The sequence below is a fragment of the Zonotrichia albicollis genome, chromosome 15, assembly GCF_047830755.1.
Source record: "Zonotrichia albicollis isolate bZonAlb1 chromosome 15, bZonAlb1.hap1, whole genome shotgun sequence".
NCBI lineage: Eukaryota > Metazoa > Chordata > Aves > Passeriformes > Passerellidae > Zonotrichia > Zonotrichia albicollis.
In genome coordinates, this window is record NC_133833.1 from 13,437,470 (window position 1) to 13,461,183 (window position 23,714).

The window sequence follows — 23,714 nt, forward strand, 5'->3', positions numbered from 1 at the left end:
TTCACAGCAGAAATAATCTCAGAATAGAAGTCAGCCTGAATATAGGTCAAGTTAGTGCACAGGAAACCAACACATCTTCAAAGCTGTGGCTCAGAGAGTGCTCAAGGGTATACTTAAGGTATGAATGTTGCATATTAAATTCAGGGGACTGGGCAGTAAAACTGGGCTTTGTTCAGTTTCTAAGTGTGTTGCCCTGTGCTCTGACATAAATTGTGCACTCAGTGAAGCTGTGTGCTCTGTTGTCTCAGCGTAGATTTGTATTTCATGTAAAGAACTTAAATTACCTGGTAGTGAAGAACATGCTTTAGGAGCCTCACAGCGCTCTCCTGGAAGCCAGCCTTTGTCTTTGCAGGCAGAACCTGTCTACAGAGCATGGAGGAGCTCTCAGCCTGTGGCAGGAAGAAATTAGGCACACCTGAACCTTGCAGGTAAATTATTCTTTCCATCCCTAATGCTAATTGAGGCACAGGAGGTTCACCTGAACTGGCTGCTGTTCAGGCACAGATGAATTGGTTTACTGCTGGTTTAAACAATGTAAATCTTCTGTGGGAGATACTTCAGGAATTGTTTGAGCTACTGAGGATTCTTGAAAGGCCTCAGCATGTGACTGTAATTGGAGAAAAATTCTAAATGGAAATGTATGAAGCAGACAACAAGTTGGTTCTACAGAAGTCTGATTCTTGAAATGTCATTTTAATGCGTATTCCTCTACGGTTTTACAAATAAATACAAGGGTGGGGTGGAATTACATGTCCTTTGAAAATTCTGTACCCAAATAGTCAAGAACATACTGATTATCTCCTATTTTAGTACTTTAGCAGAATTTATAGAAGTACTGATTTCCATTCATTCATGAAATGATTGGTTTCAAAACATATTAACACTTATTTATATGGAATATAGAAAACTAGAAATTAACTATGTAAATAAAATAATAACTTAGGTATTAGTTATTATCACTTACTGAGTAGACAATGATAGGAATCAAAGATTATTTTCAGTAGCCATTAGGAAATCTGCATGAGTCATTACAAGCTGCTTTTGCTGGGGTTTTCTTTTTGTTTCCTTTTCTGTTCTATCATGTAACACAGGCAGTTGTAGATCAATTTGTTCAACCATGCATATAGTGAGTAAGGTTGTACTGTTTGGACCAAATGGAGGTCATAAACAGTTTTAATTTATAATGATGCTATCACATGTATTTGGTTATGCTCAAAAAGCAGAGTTTAAGTGGTTTTATTATTCATAGCAGCAATAGCATCACAGTTTTTCTTCACCCTGCCAGGATGTTGTAGCTTAGGCTTGTGCAAGGTCTTTATTTTGTGCCTCTCACCACTAAAATTATGTCTGATCCTGATGCTTCTTTTACCACACCAACTGCATGTCTCATTGTAAATTGGGTGCTGGGAAGTTAAATTTAGGCAATTTAAGACACAAGGGATTTTCTTGCATGCTCTGCCTTCCTTCTAGCCCTTGTGCTCCTCCTGTGTTCCCTCTGAGCAGTGAACAGATCCATTCTAGGGAATGGAGGCTGGGGAGAGATGAAGGGCCACCCTCTGCCCTTACAATTTTATAGTGCTTGTGGTGTTAGAGATCCACAGGTATTATTGACACAGGGTTTTGGGAGATGAAGGTGCTACATTTTATTAAACCAACTGATGCAACTGGGGGGAAAAACAAATACATGCTCTCAGAGACAGTCTGTCTTCAGGTCTGAAACAGAGGAAACAAAACCAAAAGGCTGGAAAAATTAATGTTGTGTTTGTGTCACCCAAATAGATAATTAGCAAAGAAAGTCTTTGCTAGATGTAAAATAGAGAAGGATATTGCTAAGAGAACGTGGTCATTGGCCCTTCTGCATAACCAGAGCTTTTCCTTCAGCTCTAAAGGACCTGCAATGAGTGTTTCTGGCCAGGAGTCCCTGTGATGGGTGTGGGAGCTCTCCCAGCCATTTGCCAGGTTGTTTTCCCATCTTGTGCTGTGTGATGCCCCATGTGAGGCCATGTCTTTTCCTGAGGCTTGCTGGGGCTGGATTCAGCGCCAGTGAAACACAGCAGTGTGGTGGATGTTGTAAAATTGTTCTGTTCCTCCAGAAGTTTGGGGTCACTGAGGGTGTGTTTGCATGTGGACTAAAACACACAGCAGAGCTATCCAGATTGCTGGCAGAGCAGACAAGTATGGTACCAAGAGGTTTTCTGTGATTAAACTCAAACCTGGCTTCGTCAGGTAAGATTGAGGGGAAAGCTCTGGTTTAGTTATTTTCTCTGTAATGGTGAAAGTGTAAGAAAAGGTCTGGAAATCAGCTATTTATATCTCTGCACAAAATGGCATTGCTAGTACATTTCTGTGTGTAGTTATTTTGTAATGGTGTGGTGCTGGTCTGCTCCTGCAGTACTGCTTGAGGAGGCTTAAGTGGAAGCACATTTAACAGCAGTAAAATAAAGTTTTCTCACTCATGTTCGTCAAAGCCTTGCCTGTCTTATGGAAATGTGGCTGATTTATAGAGTAACTTCCATAGGAGAATGACTTGCCTTGCTCACTGGAGCTGTAAGGAGTCAAGCACTTCAGTGTCCAAACACTTTTAGTTTGAACACAAGGTCAGTTCTTATAGAAAACAGTTTATTTTCTTCAATGTATAAGCTCATGCTTGGTTTTAGCCATGCAGCCTTATGCCTTTCATGAAAACAAACAAGCTGCATGCATGTTTTCAAGTTTTTTGTTGACCTTGGATGCAAATGCAGCCATTTAATTCCATTGTAAATTTGTAGATAGGCCTGTGAGAGTGAATAAATACTTCTAGAAGTACTGTATGTATGTTTGCATTTCCTGAAAGTTGTTGTCATGGATATAATCTAGTACATTGTAAGAGATGTGGAAACTTCTTATCAAGACTTGCATGAGAAAAGCAATTTACAAGTAAGGGTGAGAAAACACAAAATGAACGGGAAACAGGAAAGATCTCTCCCCTAATTGTTCCTGTTACTCATTTTAAGCAGAGGAGCTTCTTACAGCACTTGGGACTTATTTTTGCTTGTTTTCTTTTCAAAAGGTGGTGAGGCAGTTCCTTTAGAGTATTGGCTAATAATACTCTGGGAAAAAAAAAATGCAATAACTAAACTCATGCATCTCTATTTCTCCCTCATCTTTTTGTCCCCCTGAAATTTCAGGTGGTTTTCATTTCCATCAAACAGGAGACCTTTAAAACAGTGTAAGGAATCCATTGGACTCTTTACAGCAGCAGAGCATGAAGGAATTCCTGATCCATCACACACACTGCTGCTGTGTTGGGTCAGCTAGGGCTGCATTGATACACATACAGAGAGATTTAAAAGCCCATTGTTCTCATGAATATTTTTGTCCTTATGGTAACTTTAGGTTCACATGATGAAAGCTTCTTAAGAAGGTTAGTGAGAATGTGATTTTAATGGATCTGTATTTCAATCAGTGGATTCCCAGTCTCCAGGGGAAAAAAAAAAAAGAGGTGAAATGCTGAAGCAATCACAAATTTATCAATAGGTTGGTGTTTGCAAGTTTAAAGAGTTGTTTTGCAGGTGTTGCTATACAGATATGAAAACTGGATTCCGAGCTTACTGTGATGGTTTTGGGTGAGGATCTGGAGGCAAACATTCATAGAAAAACATTAATTCTTACAAGTTTTATGGTATAATAATGATATGAAATTACTTGGGGTTGAAACTGACTCCTGATTCCCTGATAATCATTTGTGAATTCCTCTTTATAACCTCCTCTCCGGAACTGGAAAACCCTTACAAAAGAGAATACCAAGTTATTTAAAGCTGTTGAAATATTCCTTTAGGCTACCTGAGTACCTTCAGACGCAGAAGCCAGAATGTGGCACTGCGTGGCTTGCATGAGCACTCTTCTGCACAGTCCAGATTCAGATTTTTTCATTCTTTCCTTTTCCCTAATGCAGTTGATGTGGTAGGATCCAACAGCCCAAATAGGGTGCTGCAACAAAGAAAATAGGTCTGTTTTAAGGTTTCTTCCTATTTAATGTTGGCTTCATGTAAATCCTAGTGTGGTTGTGGGCTTGTGTCAGTTCTGCAGACAAGGACTTTGTGTGCTTTGGGCCAGCTGACCAATTGCCAGTTGGCATAAAGCCCATTTGCCTTGACCATGTAAAGGTAGATGGTATAAACAAAGCAAATCACAGAGGCTGCACTGATGTTACATGTTGTAGCTAGGGAAAAAACCTCCAACCAACCCAAGACCCAAACAATCCACACACATTCCACCCTCATCTTGCATGAAAATGAACCCTACTTGTATGAGGACTAAATGTGTGGATCCCTTCAAATGGGAATTCAAAATTAAATTTGAAATTTGGGCTTTAGCTTGTTACTGATTTTTAAAAACATTGGAAATATGAATGTGTCTGATGCACTCTTTTAAAAATGTTAGTCCTGGGTCCAGTTTCTTCTCCTAACACTTTAGAGCAACTTCATCTAGAAATTCCAGGATTAATAAAATTGTCTGTAATACCTTTTTTAAAAACAGATTTATCAACGCTAATATGTTTTGTTGCCATGATAACTCAGTTAATCAACATTAAACATTTGTTCAGTTCATTTGTTTATCAGTGGCAGTTTGTTAGTAGTTATAAGTAGAATTCCATCTGCCAGTTAAACTATATTGTAAATTAATGGAGAAATTAGCAGCTCCTGTTTTTTGGGGGGCAGGAGGAGGCGTCTCTGCTAATGAATATATGAAGTTAATTGCATTTAAATGCATCTCCAGGAGCTGGGTGGGGGGCATCTCAGGTAGGCTGCACACAAGTGTGCCAGTCAGGCGCAAACAGGCACACACTGTGATTATCTCAGTTTTCAAACCTGGAAGAGACAAGAACGTGTTGCTAAATGAGAGAGGCAGTATGTCATGCTCACTGAGATAAAAACAGAAGCTGCCAGACACTTTGGCTTTATTCTGCGAATTCTTTGCTTCGAAACTCTCCTCTTTTCTTCCGGCTCATTCTGCCTGCCGTTCTCATTCTCCCTCCTTCGCTCGCTGCTGTCGCGATCCCTCTCTCATTGTTCTCTCCCTCTTGCCCGTCTTTGATGCACATACGTTGTCACATTTCATTGACTCTCCCCTCTTCTCTGTTCTTACACTCACGCCTAGTGGTGCTTCAGCCAGAGCTTGCAGCCTCTCCGCCGAGTTTTAGTCATGTGTGAAGCTCAGTTTGATCGAGCGCTCCTTTTCTGCCTTTTCGCTCTCGCCAAAGATTAAAAGGTGGCGTCACATCGCTCCCCGGCTTTTTCCCGCAGGAGGGACTTAAAAGGGACAACAAAAACTAATCACTTCCAATAAGCGTTTTCTTGCGAAAAGGGGACTTGGCTGTGCGATTCGAGGCCGGTGCTAAGGATTGGGAAGGCTGGAGGATGCTTCATACTGCTAACAAGGGAAGGAAGCCTTCAACTGAGGCAGGTAAGAAGTGCCTGAATCCCCGTGTTTTATGGAGTGCTCGCTCGGAGCGGCGGATTTCAGCCTCCGGTAACTGAGGCAGGCAACTGCAGCGAGAGGCAGCATCGGTGTGGTATCAGATTCCTTTTGTTTAACATGTAAAGTCTGTGCTGGAAATTGAATTAGAGATGGGGTTCTGAGGGCACTGTATTCACAATGACTGCTTGTTTTTTTTCCCCCCCCTTTTCTCTGTGTATCATAATAAATCAGAGAGCCAGCTTTTGTGAAAGCTGGACTTCTCTTAAGGTTAAATTCAGTGCTGAAATCTCCGTGTAAGAAAGGCTTTAGAGTCTTAGAACCCTCAGGGAGCTTGCATTCTGCAATTTGATTGCAACAGCTCAATTTAAAAATTTATTTACTTATTTACAATTTATTGTAAGGTAAAATCTAGCATTGAGTTTGGGTCTAGGTGAATATGGTTTGTTTGCCTGGCATTCTGTCGGATGAATAGCTATACCCTTTCAGACATACTGTAAAACCTATTTCGTGTTTATGTTTTGTAAATTGAGATTAAGTAGCATCCTGAATGAAATACGTGACTAAAACTCATAAAATGCATCTGTGTTTAGTAAAGCAATCACCAAATTAGAATAATGGATTTATGTCAGTTGTCAAATGGAGTTAACTCTGAAAGTGCTGTCCACAAGTGCACTTGGATTACAATAAAGGGCTTTCTGTTTAACAGTTATTGAGAGGAGCTAATTTATCAGGCAAAGCCTATGAACTTAAGTCTTGTGATAATATAAAATTCTGTAGCCTAAAGGGTTTGTGGTTTTGGGAAACGTGCCCTTTTATTCTCTATAAAAATACATTAAGGTTTTATAGGGATTCAAAAGGCAAAAATAATTTTAGTAAGTGCTTTTTATTCACAGCTGGAATATTTAACTATTGGGACGCCTGTTTCTGTTCATCACTGGCTTTAGTGCCTTTTTTTTCTCCTTGCATTTTACAATTGCTCTCTGTATCAGCAAATTGACTCAAAATAGGAGGAAGGGATTCTGAACAGCAGCAATATTCTGAATTTCATTGTCACACTGAAGAGTGAGCAAGCAGTCAAGGAGAGTTAGACCATTATTAGGGCTCGGGAAGGAAGCAAATACTGTTGTAGTGATCAGAGTTGTTTGCAAAGTGGAGCCTGGCTCTGAGCAGAGCTGGGAGAATGTAACTTGGTGAGCTCCCATCAACATCGATGGCTGGGCAGAATGTCGTGGTGCAGAGCTACAGATGAGCACCTGCAGAGTGAAATCCATCTGTTCAGCTGAGAACTTTGGTCCTGATGCAGGTGCCCCCCAAGGCTGGGTGCTGCCTGCAGCCCCCCTGAACGTGCAGCGCCCCAGCAGGGCTGGGTGTGTGTGCAGGGCTGCCTGGAGCCCCCAGGGCAGCACAGTCTCCCCTGCTGAAGGGGACTTCAACCCTGCTCCTTCCTCCAGTCGTAGTTATTCATGCACTTTCATCCTCATACGAAGGCACAAATTTTTATTTTGTTTTTCCTGAAGGCTTGTGATCAGAACTTGCGAATGTTTCGCTGTTTTGCTGTGCATATTTTTGCTTCTTATCTATGGTTTTGCTGAACTTGTTTATTTTTTGGCATTGGAATCGCCACTCCAGCTCTGTTTCACCTTTCAAAATGTTTCTATATGTTCTTCCAAGTTCTTTTTATGCTTCAGTTCTGTTTAGGCACATGTTGGGTCAAACTGAAATTAGGAGTAACTTCTCTGACAAAAATAGAAGTTCTGGATGTAATGTGGTACTTTAAATGGTATTTTGTGCCTTAAACTGTATCTGAGTATAAATAGTAGATAAATTCTGGTAGGAATTAGTCATGAAGACTTAGGTCCTTATGAAATGGCAGGAAAGTGGAAGGTTGAAGCTGAGCCACCTTGATGTGCTTGAGCCCAGAATGCAGGATCTGAATTGCAGAGCATTTATCTCTGCTTTTGGCATTTGCTAACTCTGCCCTACTAGATGTTAAATGGGTGATTAATAGAAATAGCAGCATTTTACTGATGTTCCAGTAGATGTTGCTGGAGAGCAAAGTTAAGATTACTTCATCTAGAGAAAGAAATGCAGTGAGATTACAAAAACCAAAGAAAAACCTGAAGGCTGTTGGTAGTTCTGTACTATGAGATCAATAATTTTTACATCATTATTGTAGATGCTGTTCCATCTGAAAACCTGAAGGGACACGTGCTGAAATGAGGCACATGCAAATACAACCATGTGTCCTTTTAAAAGGTTTTTAGTTTTTCCTTACCTCTTCAAATTTTATGACTATTACTGACAATGTTTGATCTGTGTTTTCTTAAAAGAAGGGCTGAAAGAGCATCCCTGAAAGTTAGGGGCATTTTTGTTGTGCTTTTTGTTTTGTTTTAAATAAAGCCATAAAATACAGGTGTTTAATTATAAACTAAGATAAATAAATGCATGCCACCTCAAAATTAGAGTTCTAGTACAGTGGAGTTGCTTTCCTTTGAGAACAGCAAGAGCTTACCAAATCAACACATGAAAGACAAAAAAAACCCCTCTTAATTTGTGTGTTATTTTATGTGTGCTTTTTTTATCTATTAACAATTGTGAGTTACCATCTTCTTATGTGATTAAATTCTGAGAGAAGCCCTATGAAGAGTCTCAGATCAATAAATTGGAAGCACCTAATAGCAAATGTGTGAATAGTAAACTGTGATGTTCTATGCTAAAACTACTGGTTTAATTAATCTGATAAAATGATAAAGCAGTCCCAAAGGAGTGGAGGATTTTAGTACACAGGCACTAACTGATGCAATTTCAGGCAACCACTGACCTCTATCTGTGGGAATATTTATTTTTGGAGATGATCATCAACCGTAACTGATTTCAAATTCAAAACACTAATGTGTGTTGTGTTTCTTTAATCCTGGCTTTTCGTGTAAAGCAGGATAAATATGCAAAACTTAGGCTAGTCGTGCTAAAAATACAATCTGTGTGCAACTGGTTTGTACCCATTTGTACCTTAAATAAAAAAAGACAAACAAGAATTGTTTGAAGACCTTTTAGAGATTTTAGTTTATAGAATTAAAATTACTATGTTTGACTGAATTTTATAATACATAGGAGCATGCTTTTATTTTGTTTGCTACTTAATGTGTAAGAAAATTTCAACTTTGGCTTATAACTGGGAAAAAATGCACATATAAAATGTGTGGCAGATATCTACAGTCACCTCTCATCTAATTAGCGTTGTATGCTATTACTTATTGTGGTTTAGATTTAGTATTTTTATGGGGTTTGCAGATGCATGTGCCAAAATGTCTTTAATCTGAGATGCTTTAGGTTGATTGGAGTTTTGTTATTGTTGTTGATTTGGTTTGGGATTTTATTTCCAATATAGGTTTGCTATTGCTAATAGGGATTTCCTTAATGTTCTGCTTCTTTAATTTATTGCTCGATTTGTGCCTGCACACAACTGTGTACATGCTAAGGTAATTCCTTAACCTTCACAAAACTGTCTGTGTACTTGCTATGCAGAGGAAGTGAAATCTTTCTGCATTTCATGAGTATAGTTTAGGAAATGTAACACTGAATATATTTATTGAATGGGGAGTAGTTTTTGTTTTCAAACTTAGTAGTTCCCACTGTTTTAGAGACCATTAGCCATGGCCATTAAATGTTGTGTGTCAGTTGGCCATGGCCCAAAGTTCATGAGCACTTTGACATTTTTAAAATTCTGTGTCATTCAGAAAAATAAGCCTGACTTTTTCCAGTGAGAACATCACCAGAATTATGTTCTCGTACCTTCCTCACTCCCAGACTTGTCAATTCAATGAAATGGTACATAATTTAGTTTAAAAGATTGTAATATGTCACCAGTTTCTAAAGAGAATTCCCTGTTGAAAACATTGGCAAATTCAGTTTAAAGGCTTATGACACAATATAGCCCTAAGGAATAAACTTTTATCTTTGTATTTCTCAGTTCTCAAAGTCATGAGGAGAAAAGCAAGCATACTTGTATACTGGAATTTTATTTAGGATATCACTCCTGAAAGCTCAGAACAGCTACACAGGGTCAATAATTCTAGCCACAATTGAGTTTAGTGCCATAATTATCAGTAGCAGCAATAGTACATTTCTAGGTTTGTCTCTGGATGCTTTTTATGTATACACAACATCAAAAATCTGAATCTGTGTATTTTAATTTAAGCCCATGTGAAATTTAAAAATACTTGCCTAGTCTCACATTATTGGAACCGAGGAAGAATACATACCTAGGAATCTGCAGTAAGTTATTGACACATAAAGCTGGGATGTGTACACAGGAAAATGTACTGCAGATAATAGTAATTTAATGACTTATTTGTGAGCCGTGCATCTATATCAGAGACTATGATAGTACCATTAAAATAGGTAAATAAAAATGCGAAAAAAAAGTAATTTTAAAAACTAGAAATAGGATTTGGCAATGAAGTCATCTTAAAAATCTACAGGAGGGCATGGTTGTATATATTTTCCTCATTAATGATGCAGTAACTCAAAGTATGGGATGTAAGTTCTCTGAGCTGGATTGTGTAGAATATATTTAGCAAGCACAATTTTTGAAGATACGGAGATCAGTTGCTATCTAGAGCTTATGTTGATTTAATAAAATTCAACCTGTAGCTCATAGCTGATTCCAAATCAAATAAAGTTTGGATTCTGTTATCACATGGAATATGATTACAACATGGTAAAGCACTGCATTAGAGGGCTTTATCCCCCTGCCCTCAAAAATAAATTATTTCTAAAAAGTGAAAAAGCTTTTTAGGAGCAGGCTGTTGTTTTCAGACTGTTCTCCTAAACTTACCATTGTCTGTGAGATTTCAGGGATAAAATCATACGAAAGTGTCTTATATGTGGGCCTTCTCTATAAAACATTGGAAGTGTTAGAAAACCCAGTATACATTTGCCTGGAATTTTGTTATGCAACTGAATTCTGAGTATTTTCAGCTGGAGAATGTGCCTTTGAGTTGTCACCTGTTAATTTTGTATATATTTGTGCTAATGCCTCTTGCTGTATTTGACCACACAGTCCCACCAAGTAATGGCTCTTAACAGTGTCAGTTATTCTAACATTGTTAGGGAGGAACATAGTCTCTTCTGTTCCCCTCATTTCTCTTTGTTACTGGATTAATGTCTGTTTTGAATAGATTTTAGTTGACAAATTCAACTCCTTCAGTCCTTTCTGTTTGGTCTAAATGTCAAACCCAACACAGGCTTTTGTGGAGGATTTTTTTTTTCCCCCCTGGCAGCACAATGCAGACAAGGAATCTGCTGCAAGATGTTATCCTTTGGTGGGGGAACAAGGCTTCTACTGAGCTGGGAGAGACTGGTCTGCTCTCCCCACACACAATAATGTCTGTTTTTCAGTAATTCAGTGTGTCTGACCTGTAGCACTCCCTCCCCAGCAGATATTAATGCTAAATGAAACCTGGTTTATCTCAGTGTTTATATCGATATTCATAGTTGTAGCCTGATTCTGTGCATAACTGATAAGGTGTGGTGTGTTTGTGTTGGAAGGACACAAAGAGAAGAGGGGAGAAAAAACAGCAAGAGATTTTTGCAGGAGAGACACCATTTCTGAGAACAGTGTGGGATTAAAGTCAAAACTGTAACATCAGAGACTGAATGCAGATTTCTTTTAAAGTCAACCTATTGTACTATTGCTGTGGCGTGAGTGCATGGACATAAATAATGTATATGTGTTATACATATATACATGCAGTCTCTAGAGGTCAGTAGAATGTAAGGAATGGACAGATGTTCAGTGTTCTAATATGAGACTTTGAGATGCAGCATATCAGTTGTTGCAACCTAGAAAAAGATGAATATGTTTGTAATGAAATTTGGAAGTGAAGTAATTAATCAGAGTTAACAAAGAGCTGAATGGAGGAGAATCATGTCTGTCGTGTTGCGGAAATGAGTGTAAATTATTTGTTTTGGGCAAATTCCTGATAAATGCTCATTTGCGTTCTGAGAAACTTGACAGAGATCCAAAGCATGATTATTGTATTATAGCTCATTATAGTGCATCTCCTTGCTACCTTTTCTGAGAGGATCTTGTAGAATGGCTGCAATAAAATTTAAAATGGTGTTTTGAGACAGCACATGTCAAATGCAAAGCAAATCAAGGCTCCAGTGTGGGCAATGTGTTTTCTCTTCCTGTTTACCCTGTTAGCCATGGCCAGCCTTAAAACATTGTTTCATCCTTGTTCACCACTTTCTAATATGCAAACTTCTGCATTAACTGATCATTTGCGGTTGAAGGTTCTGTTTTCTTTTATAAAAACTGTTTGCACACAATCACAGAATCATTTAGGTTGCAAAAGACCCCAAGATCATTGAGTCCAGCCTGTGGCTGATCCCCACCGAGACAGCCAGACCAGAGCACTGAGTGCCACACCCAGCTGTTACCTGAGCTCCTCCGGGGATGGGGACTGCACCGCCTCCCTGGGCAGCCCCTTCCGATGCCCGACAGCCCTTTTTGTGAGCAAATTCTAATTCATGTCCAGCCTGAACCTCCCCTGGTGCAGCTTGAGACCATTTCTCCCTGTCCTGGTGATGGTTCCCTGGGAGCAGAGCCTGCCCCTACCCTGGCTGTCCCCTCCTGTCAGGAGTTGTTCTGAAGGTCCCCCCTGATCCTCCTTTTCTCCAGGATGAACACCCCCAGCTCCCTCACTTGTTAGACTCTCCAGACCCTTCTGCAGCTCCATTTCCTTGTCTGGACATGCTCCAGCAGTACATTACCCAGACTAGAAAGAAATCCTGCCTTCAGAGTCAGGCTGAGTCACGGTGACACATCTGTATTGTTGTATTGTAAACAATGGGGTTAGATGTTAAATTGCTATATATATAGATCAAGGTCCTTAGAAATTAATGGTTCATATGCTCTCCATTTCTCTCTCTAAAGAAGCTTTTTGGGTGGTATTTGACATCTTTCTTCTGTTTGTGTTGTAGTTCTGCTTTGCCTTGTGAAATATTGATAGGACAATCCCTGTCATGGAATTAGTTAGATCGTCAATTCCCTTTTTACTTGCCTTCTGGTTATTTTTGTTAGTTTGCCTGGAAGCTATGCTTCAAAAATCTCTGTGATCTCCCTAGATATTCTGGAAGACATCTTTCAAAGTAGTTTACACAACTTGTTTTAATGGTGAGCTAAACAGAGTCAATTGTTGCAGGAATCACTCTGGTTTTCTTTTTTTGCTGATCTTTGAGTGTATTGAAAACTTTCTATAAGAATTAGATGTGACAAAATGAAGTTGTGGAAGTGGATCTCAAACATCAGTGCATCTGCTTTTGCAGAAACAGGAAAGCCACCCACTCAGTTTGTATTAAATTTATGCTTTTAACATAATATTGTGGCGGTCATAAAATATGTACTTGGGTTCATCATTAATACATTGTGATAAATAGTGAATATGCATTGATGTTAATGCAGTCTAATAGTTCTCCACATAAACAGCACATAAAACTTTGAAGATCAGCCTGGTTCTGGTGTGTGAAGTTGCAATATCTGATTATATGAAAACATCACCTCTATACATGGTGAAGAACTGGCTTCCTCAATTTGAAATTATGGCAGACCTTTGGGTTTAATTGGCTTATGATGATATATTGTACTTTGCTTTCCTGTTGTTTGCGTGATTAGGCACAAAATAATTATATTATAACATTAATGGTCCATATTTTTAGATGCAATGTCTCTTACCTACCTGAGAACTGTGTTAATGTTTGTGGGGGCAAAACTGAGTTTCAAAATCATACCTTCTAAAAAACATCTGTTGTTATTTGGATTTTTTTTCTCCCCTTTAAGAAGTGCAAGCAAAAGAATAGTGAAAAGGTGGGGATTAGATTCAGCAGCACTGATGGTGAAGGTGCACCTTTGGTTTCAGGAAATGAAAGGAGTGGATTGTTCTTTATATCCCCAGTCAGTTACATGAGGGAATGGGAAATGACTGGATACAGCACAAACAAAGGGGTTTTTTTAAAGGACATTTACCTTTCAAAAATACATAAACCAATGGGTTTAAATAATAAGAAACAGCAGGCAGAGTTAGTTTGTATTGTTCACTCTGTTTCAAGGCATACTAGTAGGAAATGCTGGGTTCTTTGGAGTTTACAGCCTAGTGGGCAATCCAGTCTTAGGTGGTAATAATATTAAAGAATTGTCTATGTAGTTACCTGTGATTGTGGAGAACTTGATTTCATTACTCAGTTGGTCCCATAGTTCTTTGAGTGTTTTATTTCTTTGTCAGAAGAGGTGTATGCTTAGAAAACAGGACAAAAGTTCTTGGCTTCTACAACAAACACCACAGAACTCTGAATTATGTGCAAACTTGAATAACCATGAGATCTGGATTTAGAGAAATATGAAATGACAGTAATAACCAGTATCACTGTAAAATTACAAATTATTTCAATTTAAGTGATTTCATTTTTCTGCACACATTTTTCAAGTCTGTCACCATAAGCTGTTGACTTCATCTTGAATGCATTCTGCAGTCTTGACAGTTGAGGATTTGTTAATACTAAATCAGTAATTGTTGGCTTTGAAGAGGGATCCAGCATCTTCAGCAAGAGCTTATTAAACTGTAAAATATGGATTGCCTTTACCCTAATGGCCTCTGAATCCTATTACCATCCCATTAGAGAGTGTGGGATTTTAGTAATTCTGTTGTTGTTTTCGGTGGGCAGCAAGTACAATGGGGAAGGGCAGGGGTTAATGCAATTCATCTCCTGTAATAGTGTAACAGTGAGGCCTTTATCATTCCGTGGGAGTTTTTTCCTTCCTGCAGGGAGAGTGTCTGCAGCCAGAACAAGTCCCCCACGCCCAAAAAACCCACCAGAACCCCTCGAGGTTTCCTTCATTAGCACCACTTTGTAAACACAATAGAACTGAGCTGATAAATAAGTGCCAAGCAGGCTGTGGTATAGGAGAGTTCTCAAGTGCTATCATTGTGCCAAGAAGTGTATTGGAAAACCTCTTCAGACAAGATCATTATATTTTTAATTATTTAATTGCATCAATGCTGTAATATTCTGATTGGTTTCCAAATATATGGAAGCACCTTATTCCTTTCCCCATGAATTCAGTGTGAAAAGTGTAATCCAAAATGTAAAGCAAATGAGGAGAAAACAAGTGGTAGAGTAAGAGTGAAACTTTTGTATATAAAATGATGGTTATTTTGATCTGTATAATCTACCTCCAATGATAGTCTTACTAGAGGAATAATCTCTTTAAAGTTTTCACTAGAAAGGAATGTGAAGCATTAGTAGTTATTAAGAGGGAGTAGAAGTCATGTGCAGGGGGTTTGTCTGCCTTCAGTTGTGCATGAGGCCAATATGTAAATTTTTTCAGCACCTGATATGATTTTTTTTTTCCCCCAAGTGTTCTGTGGAGATTGATTTGACAGCTAAATTCCGAATGCTAGAGGCAACTTGCTTCTGATTTCAGAACAGGATCAAAAAGGGGATGATTTCAAACAGATACTGCAGAATCAGCTGAGAGGGACCTGTCAGGGTAACTTTTCTGATAAACTATATCTGATACACTGATGTGCATACTCTGTTGAGTTGGGGTTAGTTTGATTCATGAGATGCTTCCAGCTAATAATTTTCTTTTTAAATAGAGAGAAAATGGATTGTTAGTCAAGGCAGTTACTTTACCATTATTTATTTAAGAAATTAGAGGGTATTTGTATGGATTGGAGTCTTCATAACTAGTTTTCCCTTGTTTTCTTCAGTGTTTGTATTTGGTTGAACTGTTGTGTTACCTATAAATACAACAGCTTTATTATGAATAACCAAGATCTTGTGTGCAAACAGTGAGGGGAGTAGAGCATAATCTGATAGGAGATGAGTGACTACTGCTTAAAGCTTAGTGAGTGAAGGTCATGTGAGCAGCCTTTTATGTCCTACTTGTATTTATTTGTGCCTTTTGCATGTTTGGCAACACAGCCCAAGAAAACAAAAGAGAGACATCTTTACAGAGCCAAGATCTTTGAGATCAAGTGCTCTATAAAAACTGATCAGCTCATCTTTGCAGTCTTCCCTCGTTAATTTTGTGGGCCCTTGCAGTTGTTGCACACACACACACTTCCTGCTCTGTGGCCAAATGTTTTCTGACACTGGTAATGCTGGGTCTTGGAGAGAATTGATTGATTACCTCCTGGTCTTTCTGCATTCATTCCTTCCCAGAATGGAGCATCACAATTGCTCCCCCTTCCCATGAGGGCTGGAAAGAGAGAGCCTGGATTCATCAGCTGTGGGAGCTGCACATGGATAATCTGTTCTCTTAAACTATAAAACCAGGGACCAGTAACCCAGTTTCTTTCCTGGGGAATAGATAGGTTCTATTTTACAGGCAGTGCAATTTAAATGCCTGGCAGTATGCTGTACAAGTAGGTCAGTGTTATAGCTGGAACCAAGTCAACTGCTCTGTCAGAAAGCTTTTTTCCCTCCTGAAAGCACCCTCTTCTTGACCCTGCATTGGGTAGAGTCCATGTAGGTCAGTCTAGTTCTGCTGAGTGCTGAACAAGTCTGTGGGAAGGTATGATCTGCTTCCTTGAGTTAATAATCTAATTATAGCCTGCTTACAGAAAGCTGTAGTATCTAAATATTTTCAGGGTTTTCTTCTTGCTTATGAGTGAACTTAAATAAGATTCTACTAGAAGAAATGTGCTTACTTTAGAAAACAACTTTGTTCTACAAAATCTCAGTATGGATCTTTTTGCTAATCAGTAGGACCTAGGTAATAACAATAAAATGAGAGAATATGTATTGCATTTTTTAATTTAGGTTTTGTTTTCATTTTAGAAAGGCTAAAGCCTTTCAGAGCATAGTAAACCAAAAAAATCAAAGTAGCTCTACTGGTATAAATCCCAATTAATTTGCAGACTCTGATGTATAAAAATTGTGGGGATCAATAAACAAGGTTTTACAATAAAGGTGTTCTAAAAATAATCCTTGTAATCACAAAATTGTAACCGAGGGCAGTGTTGCAGTACTTCTGCTCACACTTTTGTGTAGACAAGGGAAATGTGCATCATGACCAGCAGAGTGGCAGAGTTTGCCTTGTGCAGGTGCTGCAGAGCCCAGTGTGTGAACCAGGACCATCTGAAAAGCTCATTTTTTTCAGGGATGTGATGTCCAGGAGAGACATGAATAAAATCACTGCTGTTGCCTTCAGCTCCATTTGGTCAGTGCTGTGTTATGTGTCCAACAGGGTGGTGCAGCCTCTGTGATCACTGGGATGTGTCAGAACACGTGTGTGGTGTGCTTCCTATACAGCCAAGTTTCAATCTGAAACCCTTATTTTATATTGAATTATGTTTTGTAGTGCTACAGTTTCTTAGGAATATAGTTAGTAGAAGACCTTTTTCACAGAAGGCCTTTCATTGCAGTTTTTGTTTCAAACCTACACTGTTATATTTTGTTTATATGTTTTAAATTGCTGACTTAGAATGCATTGTATACTGAGAAGTGCTGGTGTGGATTTGTGGTGTTTGGGTGTTGTTTTTCAAGTACAAGTGTTATTTTAAGTATATTGTGATTAAACTAAAACTACATAAAGAAACCCAAACTTTAAAACAATTAAGTTTATTTTAGTTGGCTTTTTGCATCTGAAAGCTGAGCTTGTATTGTAAGTACTAAAATTAATCTGCCTTCAAAATCATATTGTCTAAACATTTGACATATGCCAGAGAGGTGGAGAGGGGAAACAACAAACAAACAAAACGTTTGTGCCAAAGAGCTGCTTTTTAAATTAGCAAACAACATTGATGTCTCATCCCAAATAAGAGAGCAGAATCTAATAAAGCATATGCAGTATTTTCATTTTAATCGGTAAACTAAAACTGGGGAAACGCTCAGCAAAGGTGGAAGTAGCCAAACAGAGAGGTTAAGAATTGCTTTGTCAAGAACGAAATAAATTTGATGCAGATTTAGTGGTCAGTTGTTAAACCCTGGACTAATAACTTAAGTGAAAGGTTGCAGTCTAGTGTCTGTAATGTAATGAAAGAGTGTACCTGACTATTGAAGATCATTGATCTAATTAGTAATTGTTCTTTTCGGCTGTTAACCGAAAGGTTGGTGGTTCGAGCCCACCCAGGGACGCCAAGTGTCCGGTTTATCTCGGCTGTTTGAGGGGCCTGGAAAGGCCCGAGGTGGCCTTGGGGCAGCCCGCGTATCGAAGGACGAGAAGAGGCTTCAGTTCTTCTTTCGGTTTTTATGTTTATTAATTGTTTATCTAAAAGATTTTCTTTCAGCCGAACAGAGATCTGCTCAGCAGTCAGCCATGGGCACACTGTGCCGTCCTCCGGACCGCCACGTATTTTTATACCCATTGTTACGTGTACAATATTTATCATTTTTCCCCAATACCATTTATTCTCATTGCTGGGTGCACTCTCAGTAATAACCAATCCAAGAGTGCCACCATGGCCAAAGAAGATGGAGGAGAAGAGGAAGAAGGAGGAGGACAGGACACACCCCAATTCCTCCATCTTACTCCTCTAAACCCCCCTGTACATAAATCCTAAATCCTGTGTCTCACCCTCTAATTAGCTAATCTTTTCGCCATTCACCCCGGTGAAGTCCTCTTCTCTTCATACAGGTGTCGTCTCCCGTGTAGGGTCAAAGTCCTGCCACCAGACACTTCTGGCAACATTCCAGGACTCCCGGGCCCCCCAAGGGTGGTCTCGGAGGCCCGGCATCTCAGGACTCAGATCTTGAGATCTATGGGCTCAGTAACATTTTACTTACTTCAGATTGGCTCAAAAGGAAGATGGAAATCCAAACAAGTAGGCTGGTCCTTTCAAACCCCCCGAAAAAATTTGATTGCTGGAAGGACCTTTCTGCAGCTGATGGGATTTTTCTGTATACTTCTGTTACTAAACAGTTCTTCATTTCAGTGACAGATCAAAAGTCTTTGCATGGTTTCAGTTGCATGGGTGTGAATGAAGGATGGAGGCCCAGAATGCCTGGCTGCTGTGGGCACTGCAGGGACACTGCTGCCCCCAGGTGTATTTCAGGAGATGCCCTGTGCCCCTCTGGGTGTCCTTGGCTGTGACATTTTGTCTGCAGTGGACATGGAGCCTAAGCAGGATGATCTGTTGGTGTTGGGATCACAGCTTTGCTCTTGGTCACATTGGAAATAACTTCCTTCCAAGAATTAATTTGGGAAGGATAGAGCCTTGTTATGCAAAGGCAGGTAACATGAAAGGTTGAGCTTATTATCTAAGAAACCCCCTGAAAATTAATTCTTGCTTTCAATTTTTTTATCCTGGCATGCTACATGGGGGAAAAGCCAATAAGCTAATTGAGTCAGGATTATTTTTGTTCTGCTGTAAGCCAGCAGAAATGTCTGTTATTTTTCTGAAAAGGTCTGCTAAGGTAACAGGAGGCCCAGGATTGAAAGGTGCCATCCTGCTCCTGCCTCCCACCCCTGCTGTTTTAAACAGCAGGAACTGCAGTTTCACATTGATCAGCTGAAAAGTCCAACCTAAGAAGTTTGAGAGATCTTTTCCCAGGGATGTCGATTTGAAATTGATGTTTTGAGGGCAGAAAAATGATCTGCTCACATACAATTCTATTAAGAAATTAGAAATGGTGATGAGTTCTTGAGATTTCTTGTGTTGGTGACCAGCTAACAATCTTTTCACAGAAATGTGCAAATTGGAGTTTTTCTTAGCTCAAGTTAACCGACCAGTGGGATTGGACCTTTCAGAGAGTTTGGCAAAGGACAACAATCTCTGTTCATGTTTGTCCATGTCAGACTCAAACTGATTTTATACTGGATATCCCTTTTCTGGTTATGGGAGCTTTAACACTGTTTACCAGCCATACTTAGCCAAGTTTAACTTGTTTGATTTCTTGCTTAGAATTTCTCATTAGCTTGTGTAAGCAGGGAGCCTTTCTGGCTTCAGAGTGGAATTTTCATTATTTTTGTATCATTCATGATACTCTGAATTCATTCAGGGTTGTGTAATGCAATATCCTCTTTGCCACGTAGAAGTGCTTCCTATGCAATCTCAGCATTGTGTTCCAAACCCATACTCAGCTGCAGGTTTTGTACAATGTGTTTGCAATACCTGTATATTAAACTAGAGCTTTCCAGATATCAATAATTCTGTGTGGTGGCACATGTAGAGTGTTTTAATATTCATTCCTTTGCTGCCTTCCGATGGGGGGGGAAAAAACCCTTTCAACTACATTAACACAAAGCCTGTCTGCATCAGTTGCTCTGCTTTTTAATGAAAACATGGAGTTGAATTTGTGAATGAATTTGTGTTCTGGTAACTCTGGCATTTGAGAGACAAAAGTGACACTGACTGCAGCAAATTATCTGATTCAGAGAGAAGGTTTGAATATTCTAGATGCTTCTGACTATGTGAAAGCCAGACATTGCTTAGACTTTTATGAAATGCCAACATTCTGACCATCATAGAGTGGAAGAGTCACTGTTGGCTTCCCCACTGTAATCTTTCTACTTTAGAAAGGGAAAGTATATCTTCAGCATATATCTATGCTGTTCCTAATATGTAATTGTGAAGCAATGTTCTGATATGTTCCTTTTACTTCCTCAACAAAGTTGTCAGCACAAGTCTATATTAACCACTTAAAAAATCCCTCTGGATGTATATGGAAAAAGTGATACATAGAAATTAGAAACCAGATTTATAAAATGAGAATTTGGGGAATTGGCAATTCCTTTTCAGTCTGAAGCCTGTTAATTCAGAGTGATTATTTTGATCAGCACTATATGGAGTTAAATCCCTCTCTGGATGTTTTCATTTTTATTCTTCACTGCAATTTTGAATGCATCTTTCAGCTAGTAGAGAATTAATTTGTCCTTTTGTGTGTGTGGGCATTGGGATGATATGTAGTCTTATTTTCTTGCTGTCCCATTTGCTGACTGCAAAAGAATGGAATGTACCAGTGGCTGGTTTGATACCAGGAGAAGGAAAAGCTGCAGAAATACTGGCACTACAGTAAATGGGAAGGGAAGATGCTCTTTCTGTGCTAGAGGTGTGTTCTGGCAGATGTTGGCATTGTTGGCTTTGTGGCACCTTGCCTGCAGGAAATGCTCCTGTGCTGCACTGGCTTTGTCCCCAAGTGCAGGTTAAAAGTTGGAGCAGTGGTGAAGTCACTGCTGTCCATTTGTGCTGCTGCCAGTTCTTGTGTGATGTGTTGTGTGTTAGCTTACAGATATAATCCTGATAAAAGATATGTCCCTTGTCTCTGTGACACAGTTTAGGGAAAGGGAAAAGAAATAGGGAAAAAGAAAACAAACACCAAACACAGGCATTGTTCTGCTGTGCAGCAGAACTGTGGATTTTGGCATGTTGTGGTTGTGGGGGAAATCTTCATCTCATGCCTGAAATTAAGATCTAAAGGGATATTTTTGCTCAGACTTTGTTTTCATGTGGCTTGTTTTTCATATTCCAATCTATTGACAGCACTTTCCCATGCATCCAACAAACTGTAGGACGTTGCTTTTTTGTGTGAGTAAAGTGGATTTCACCTTGAAATAATAAACACATTAGGAATTGTTTGTCTGTTTAGGGAAATGTATGCTTCTAGGGTTTTTAGGAGTTTTGTTCAAGGTCTTTAACATCAAATTAGCAAAAATAAAAGGTATATTAAAATCATTAGAGAGAGTGAGTTCCTGCTTTTACGTGAGTTCAATTTTCTCCTGTGCTAAGTCTCCTGAGATCTGTAGACACTCAGTGCCAAGATAACATTGGCACCATTTTCTTATTGCCATGGTGATCTTCAGCTCTGCTGAATACTCAAGGGAGACCATGGTATTTTAAAGCAAGTAGAATTTTGGTAATTAAAAAGGCTGGAAGGAAGGGTCTTTCTAAATTTTGCCTGCCTGGGTAAATAAGGATAATGAATTATGTCTGAATAGGGAAGTTATTAGTCTGCTTTCCTTGATTAGTACAGACTATTAGATTAGAAAGGCTGTGAGGGTCAGAGTGGGGCAGGTGGGGTCTCCAGGGTCCCTCAGTGCTCAGGATCTGAGCTGAGATCCCGAGCAGTGGCTGTGCTGTGCAGAACAAGACTGCCCTTTGTGGAGCAGGGCTGGCAGAGCAGAGCCTGCTCCTGTCTGCACTGGGGCTTAAGGGCACCAATGCATTCCAGAAGATTTCCAAATTAATGCGCTTGCTTGGAAGTTGGCCTTCTCCTTTGTGGGCTGTTTCATTAAATGCCAGTTTTGCACTTTACTGATGGCAGTGGATTTTTCAGGCTCTCCATCATTTCTCTGTCGTGGCCCAGTTTTCTTTTCTCTCAGGCTACAGCATGAGTCAGCATTTGGGATTGTTTTATGGTACTGTGATATTCCCTCCACTTTTTTTTTTTCTCTTTTTCTTTTATGACCCTTTCAAGCTAACCAGTTAGTGCACAGAGGCAGTGTAAAGCATGCAGACAGGAAGGATGGTGAGATAACTGATATGTTGGGGTCAAAAGAAACTTATAAAATCTCTGTACTAGCACAATTTCAACCCTTTATTTCAGGTCAAATTTAGCTTTCAGCCATAGTAGTTGTTTTTGCGAAGCTGTGTATAGTCTTGAAAAGAAGACAGTACAATTTGTCTTTTGCAAAATACACTTTTGGCAAGCAAATAGGCATTTAAAATGAAACTTAATTTTTTTGTGTTAAATGTGGATAGTTTGTCAGATTGTGTCTGTTCATTTAACTCACTCCATCCATATGCTTTTAACCTATTGTTATCTCTTAATACTGCTTGTGATTTGGGGCGGGGGCACTCTTAAGTACTTGCTTCATAATATATGATATTTAAGTTTGTTACATTGCAAAGTAGAAAAAGCAAGCTGGGTTTTCCTTCAGTGTACAGTTTAGTCATGGCACACCTGAAAGCTGCCTATTGTTCTTAAGTGTTAAGAGAGAGTCCAGTCCATATTAGATGTAAAAAACCAATTTCCTTATCAAGGCAGATTTTAAGGCTTGCTGAAGCAAGCTGCCCTGGTAACTTTAGACATACATATACGTGGTTCTTCAAAACAGAATCAGTGTGCAGTTCCATCTTGATACTGTGAGATTGTGAAGAAAACATGAAAGAGAATATGAAAGATTGGGGATTAAACAGGAAATTTGTATTTGGTATCCAAAGTGTACATGCATACTTACTGTTTCTCTTACTTGGTTGTGTCCTCAAAAATATCTGTATCCAGGTGATAGACTCTTAGTTCCTTCAGTGGTCTCCAGGCTGGAGCTCTGGAACAGCATTGCTGAGGTGGCAGCAAAGGTTTGGCAGCTTTGCACCATCTCCAGCACAGGCAGCTAATGAAAAAAAACCCCAAAATTATTGATATTCTGGGGGCAGTAGAAAGCAGGTGCTGTGTACAGACACCCACCGTGATCGCCCAGCTCCCCTGGCACCTCCTGGGGCTGCTGCAGCCTCTGCCCATCCTGTGCCAAGGTGGGGATCAGCGCAGTTCACTGCTGCAGGGGCAGGTGGGTTTGGAGAGCTCTGTGTCAATTCCTGAGGACACAGAGCAGCTCCCCCCAGATGGTTCAGGCTCTAATTAGTGGGCACAGAGCCCTGCCAAGAAATGTATTTCTGGCAGAGCTCCACTTCACTGAGTGGGTCAGGATTTTGCTGATTTTTCACTGCTGTACTCTATATGTGATTGATTTTGTTCAACTGAATGTAATCCCCTGGTCTGTTTGTTTTGTAATATCAGCATATGAAAACTTCATCTTTGGGGTAATCTTTACATGTTTGTTTTTGTTTTGTTTTTTTTTTAAGTGGGATTTCAGTTTTTTGGTGGGTTTATGTATTTTCAAATATTTTAATGGAAGCATCCATTTAGGTACATTAGAAGCTTACCTATTTGGATTGGGTTTTTTATTATTTAAAGACCATAGTCTAACTATGCTCTAAATTTACCTCCTTTTAAAAAGGATAAACCTATTACTTGCCTGGCTCTGAGCAAGGATTACAGGAAATAAACAAGCCTAAGTCTCTATCTAGTTATTTTTAGCTTAACTATACTACTTTTCTTCTTATTTCAGTTCAAGATGAGATGAGAACTGCAAATAGCCTAAATTAGTCTGTAGCATTTATATCTTGTTAAGTTTCCTGCTTTGGAAAATATGCAGGAAAATGATTATACGTGGTATTCATCTAGAGGCTGATGAGTTTGTTATAATTATGAAGGTAGATGTAATGAGATGAAAACATCTTTCTTTAGGC

General features: G+C 39.3%; 1 protein-coding gene across 22 annotated transcripts in view; it reads left to right on the forward strand.

Annotated features, from left to right (window-relative positions):
• The window catches only part of TENM2 (teneurin transmembrane protein 2), a 1,510,370-nt gene that overhangs the window by 1,170,297 nt on the left and 316,359 nt on the right, over nt 1-23,714 (forward strand). For 3 of the 22 annotated variants that reach the window (XM_074551998.1, XM_074552000.1, XM_074551999.1), the window contains exon 1: nt 4,800-5,445. The exons of the other annotated variants lie outside the window; for them this stretch is intronic. In XM_074551998.1, coding sequence (XP_074408099.1) covers nt 5,400-5,445 — 46 coding nt within the window. In that variant the 5' untranslated portion in view covers nt 4,800-5,399. Of the gene's footprint in view, nt 1-4,799; nt 5,446-23,714 lie in introns of those variants that run through there. 22 annotated transcript variants of the gene reach the window in all.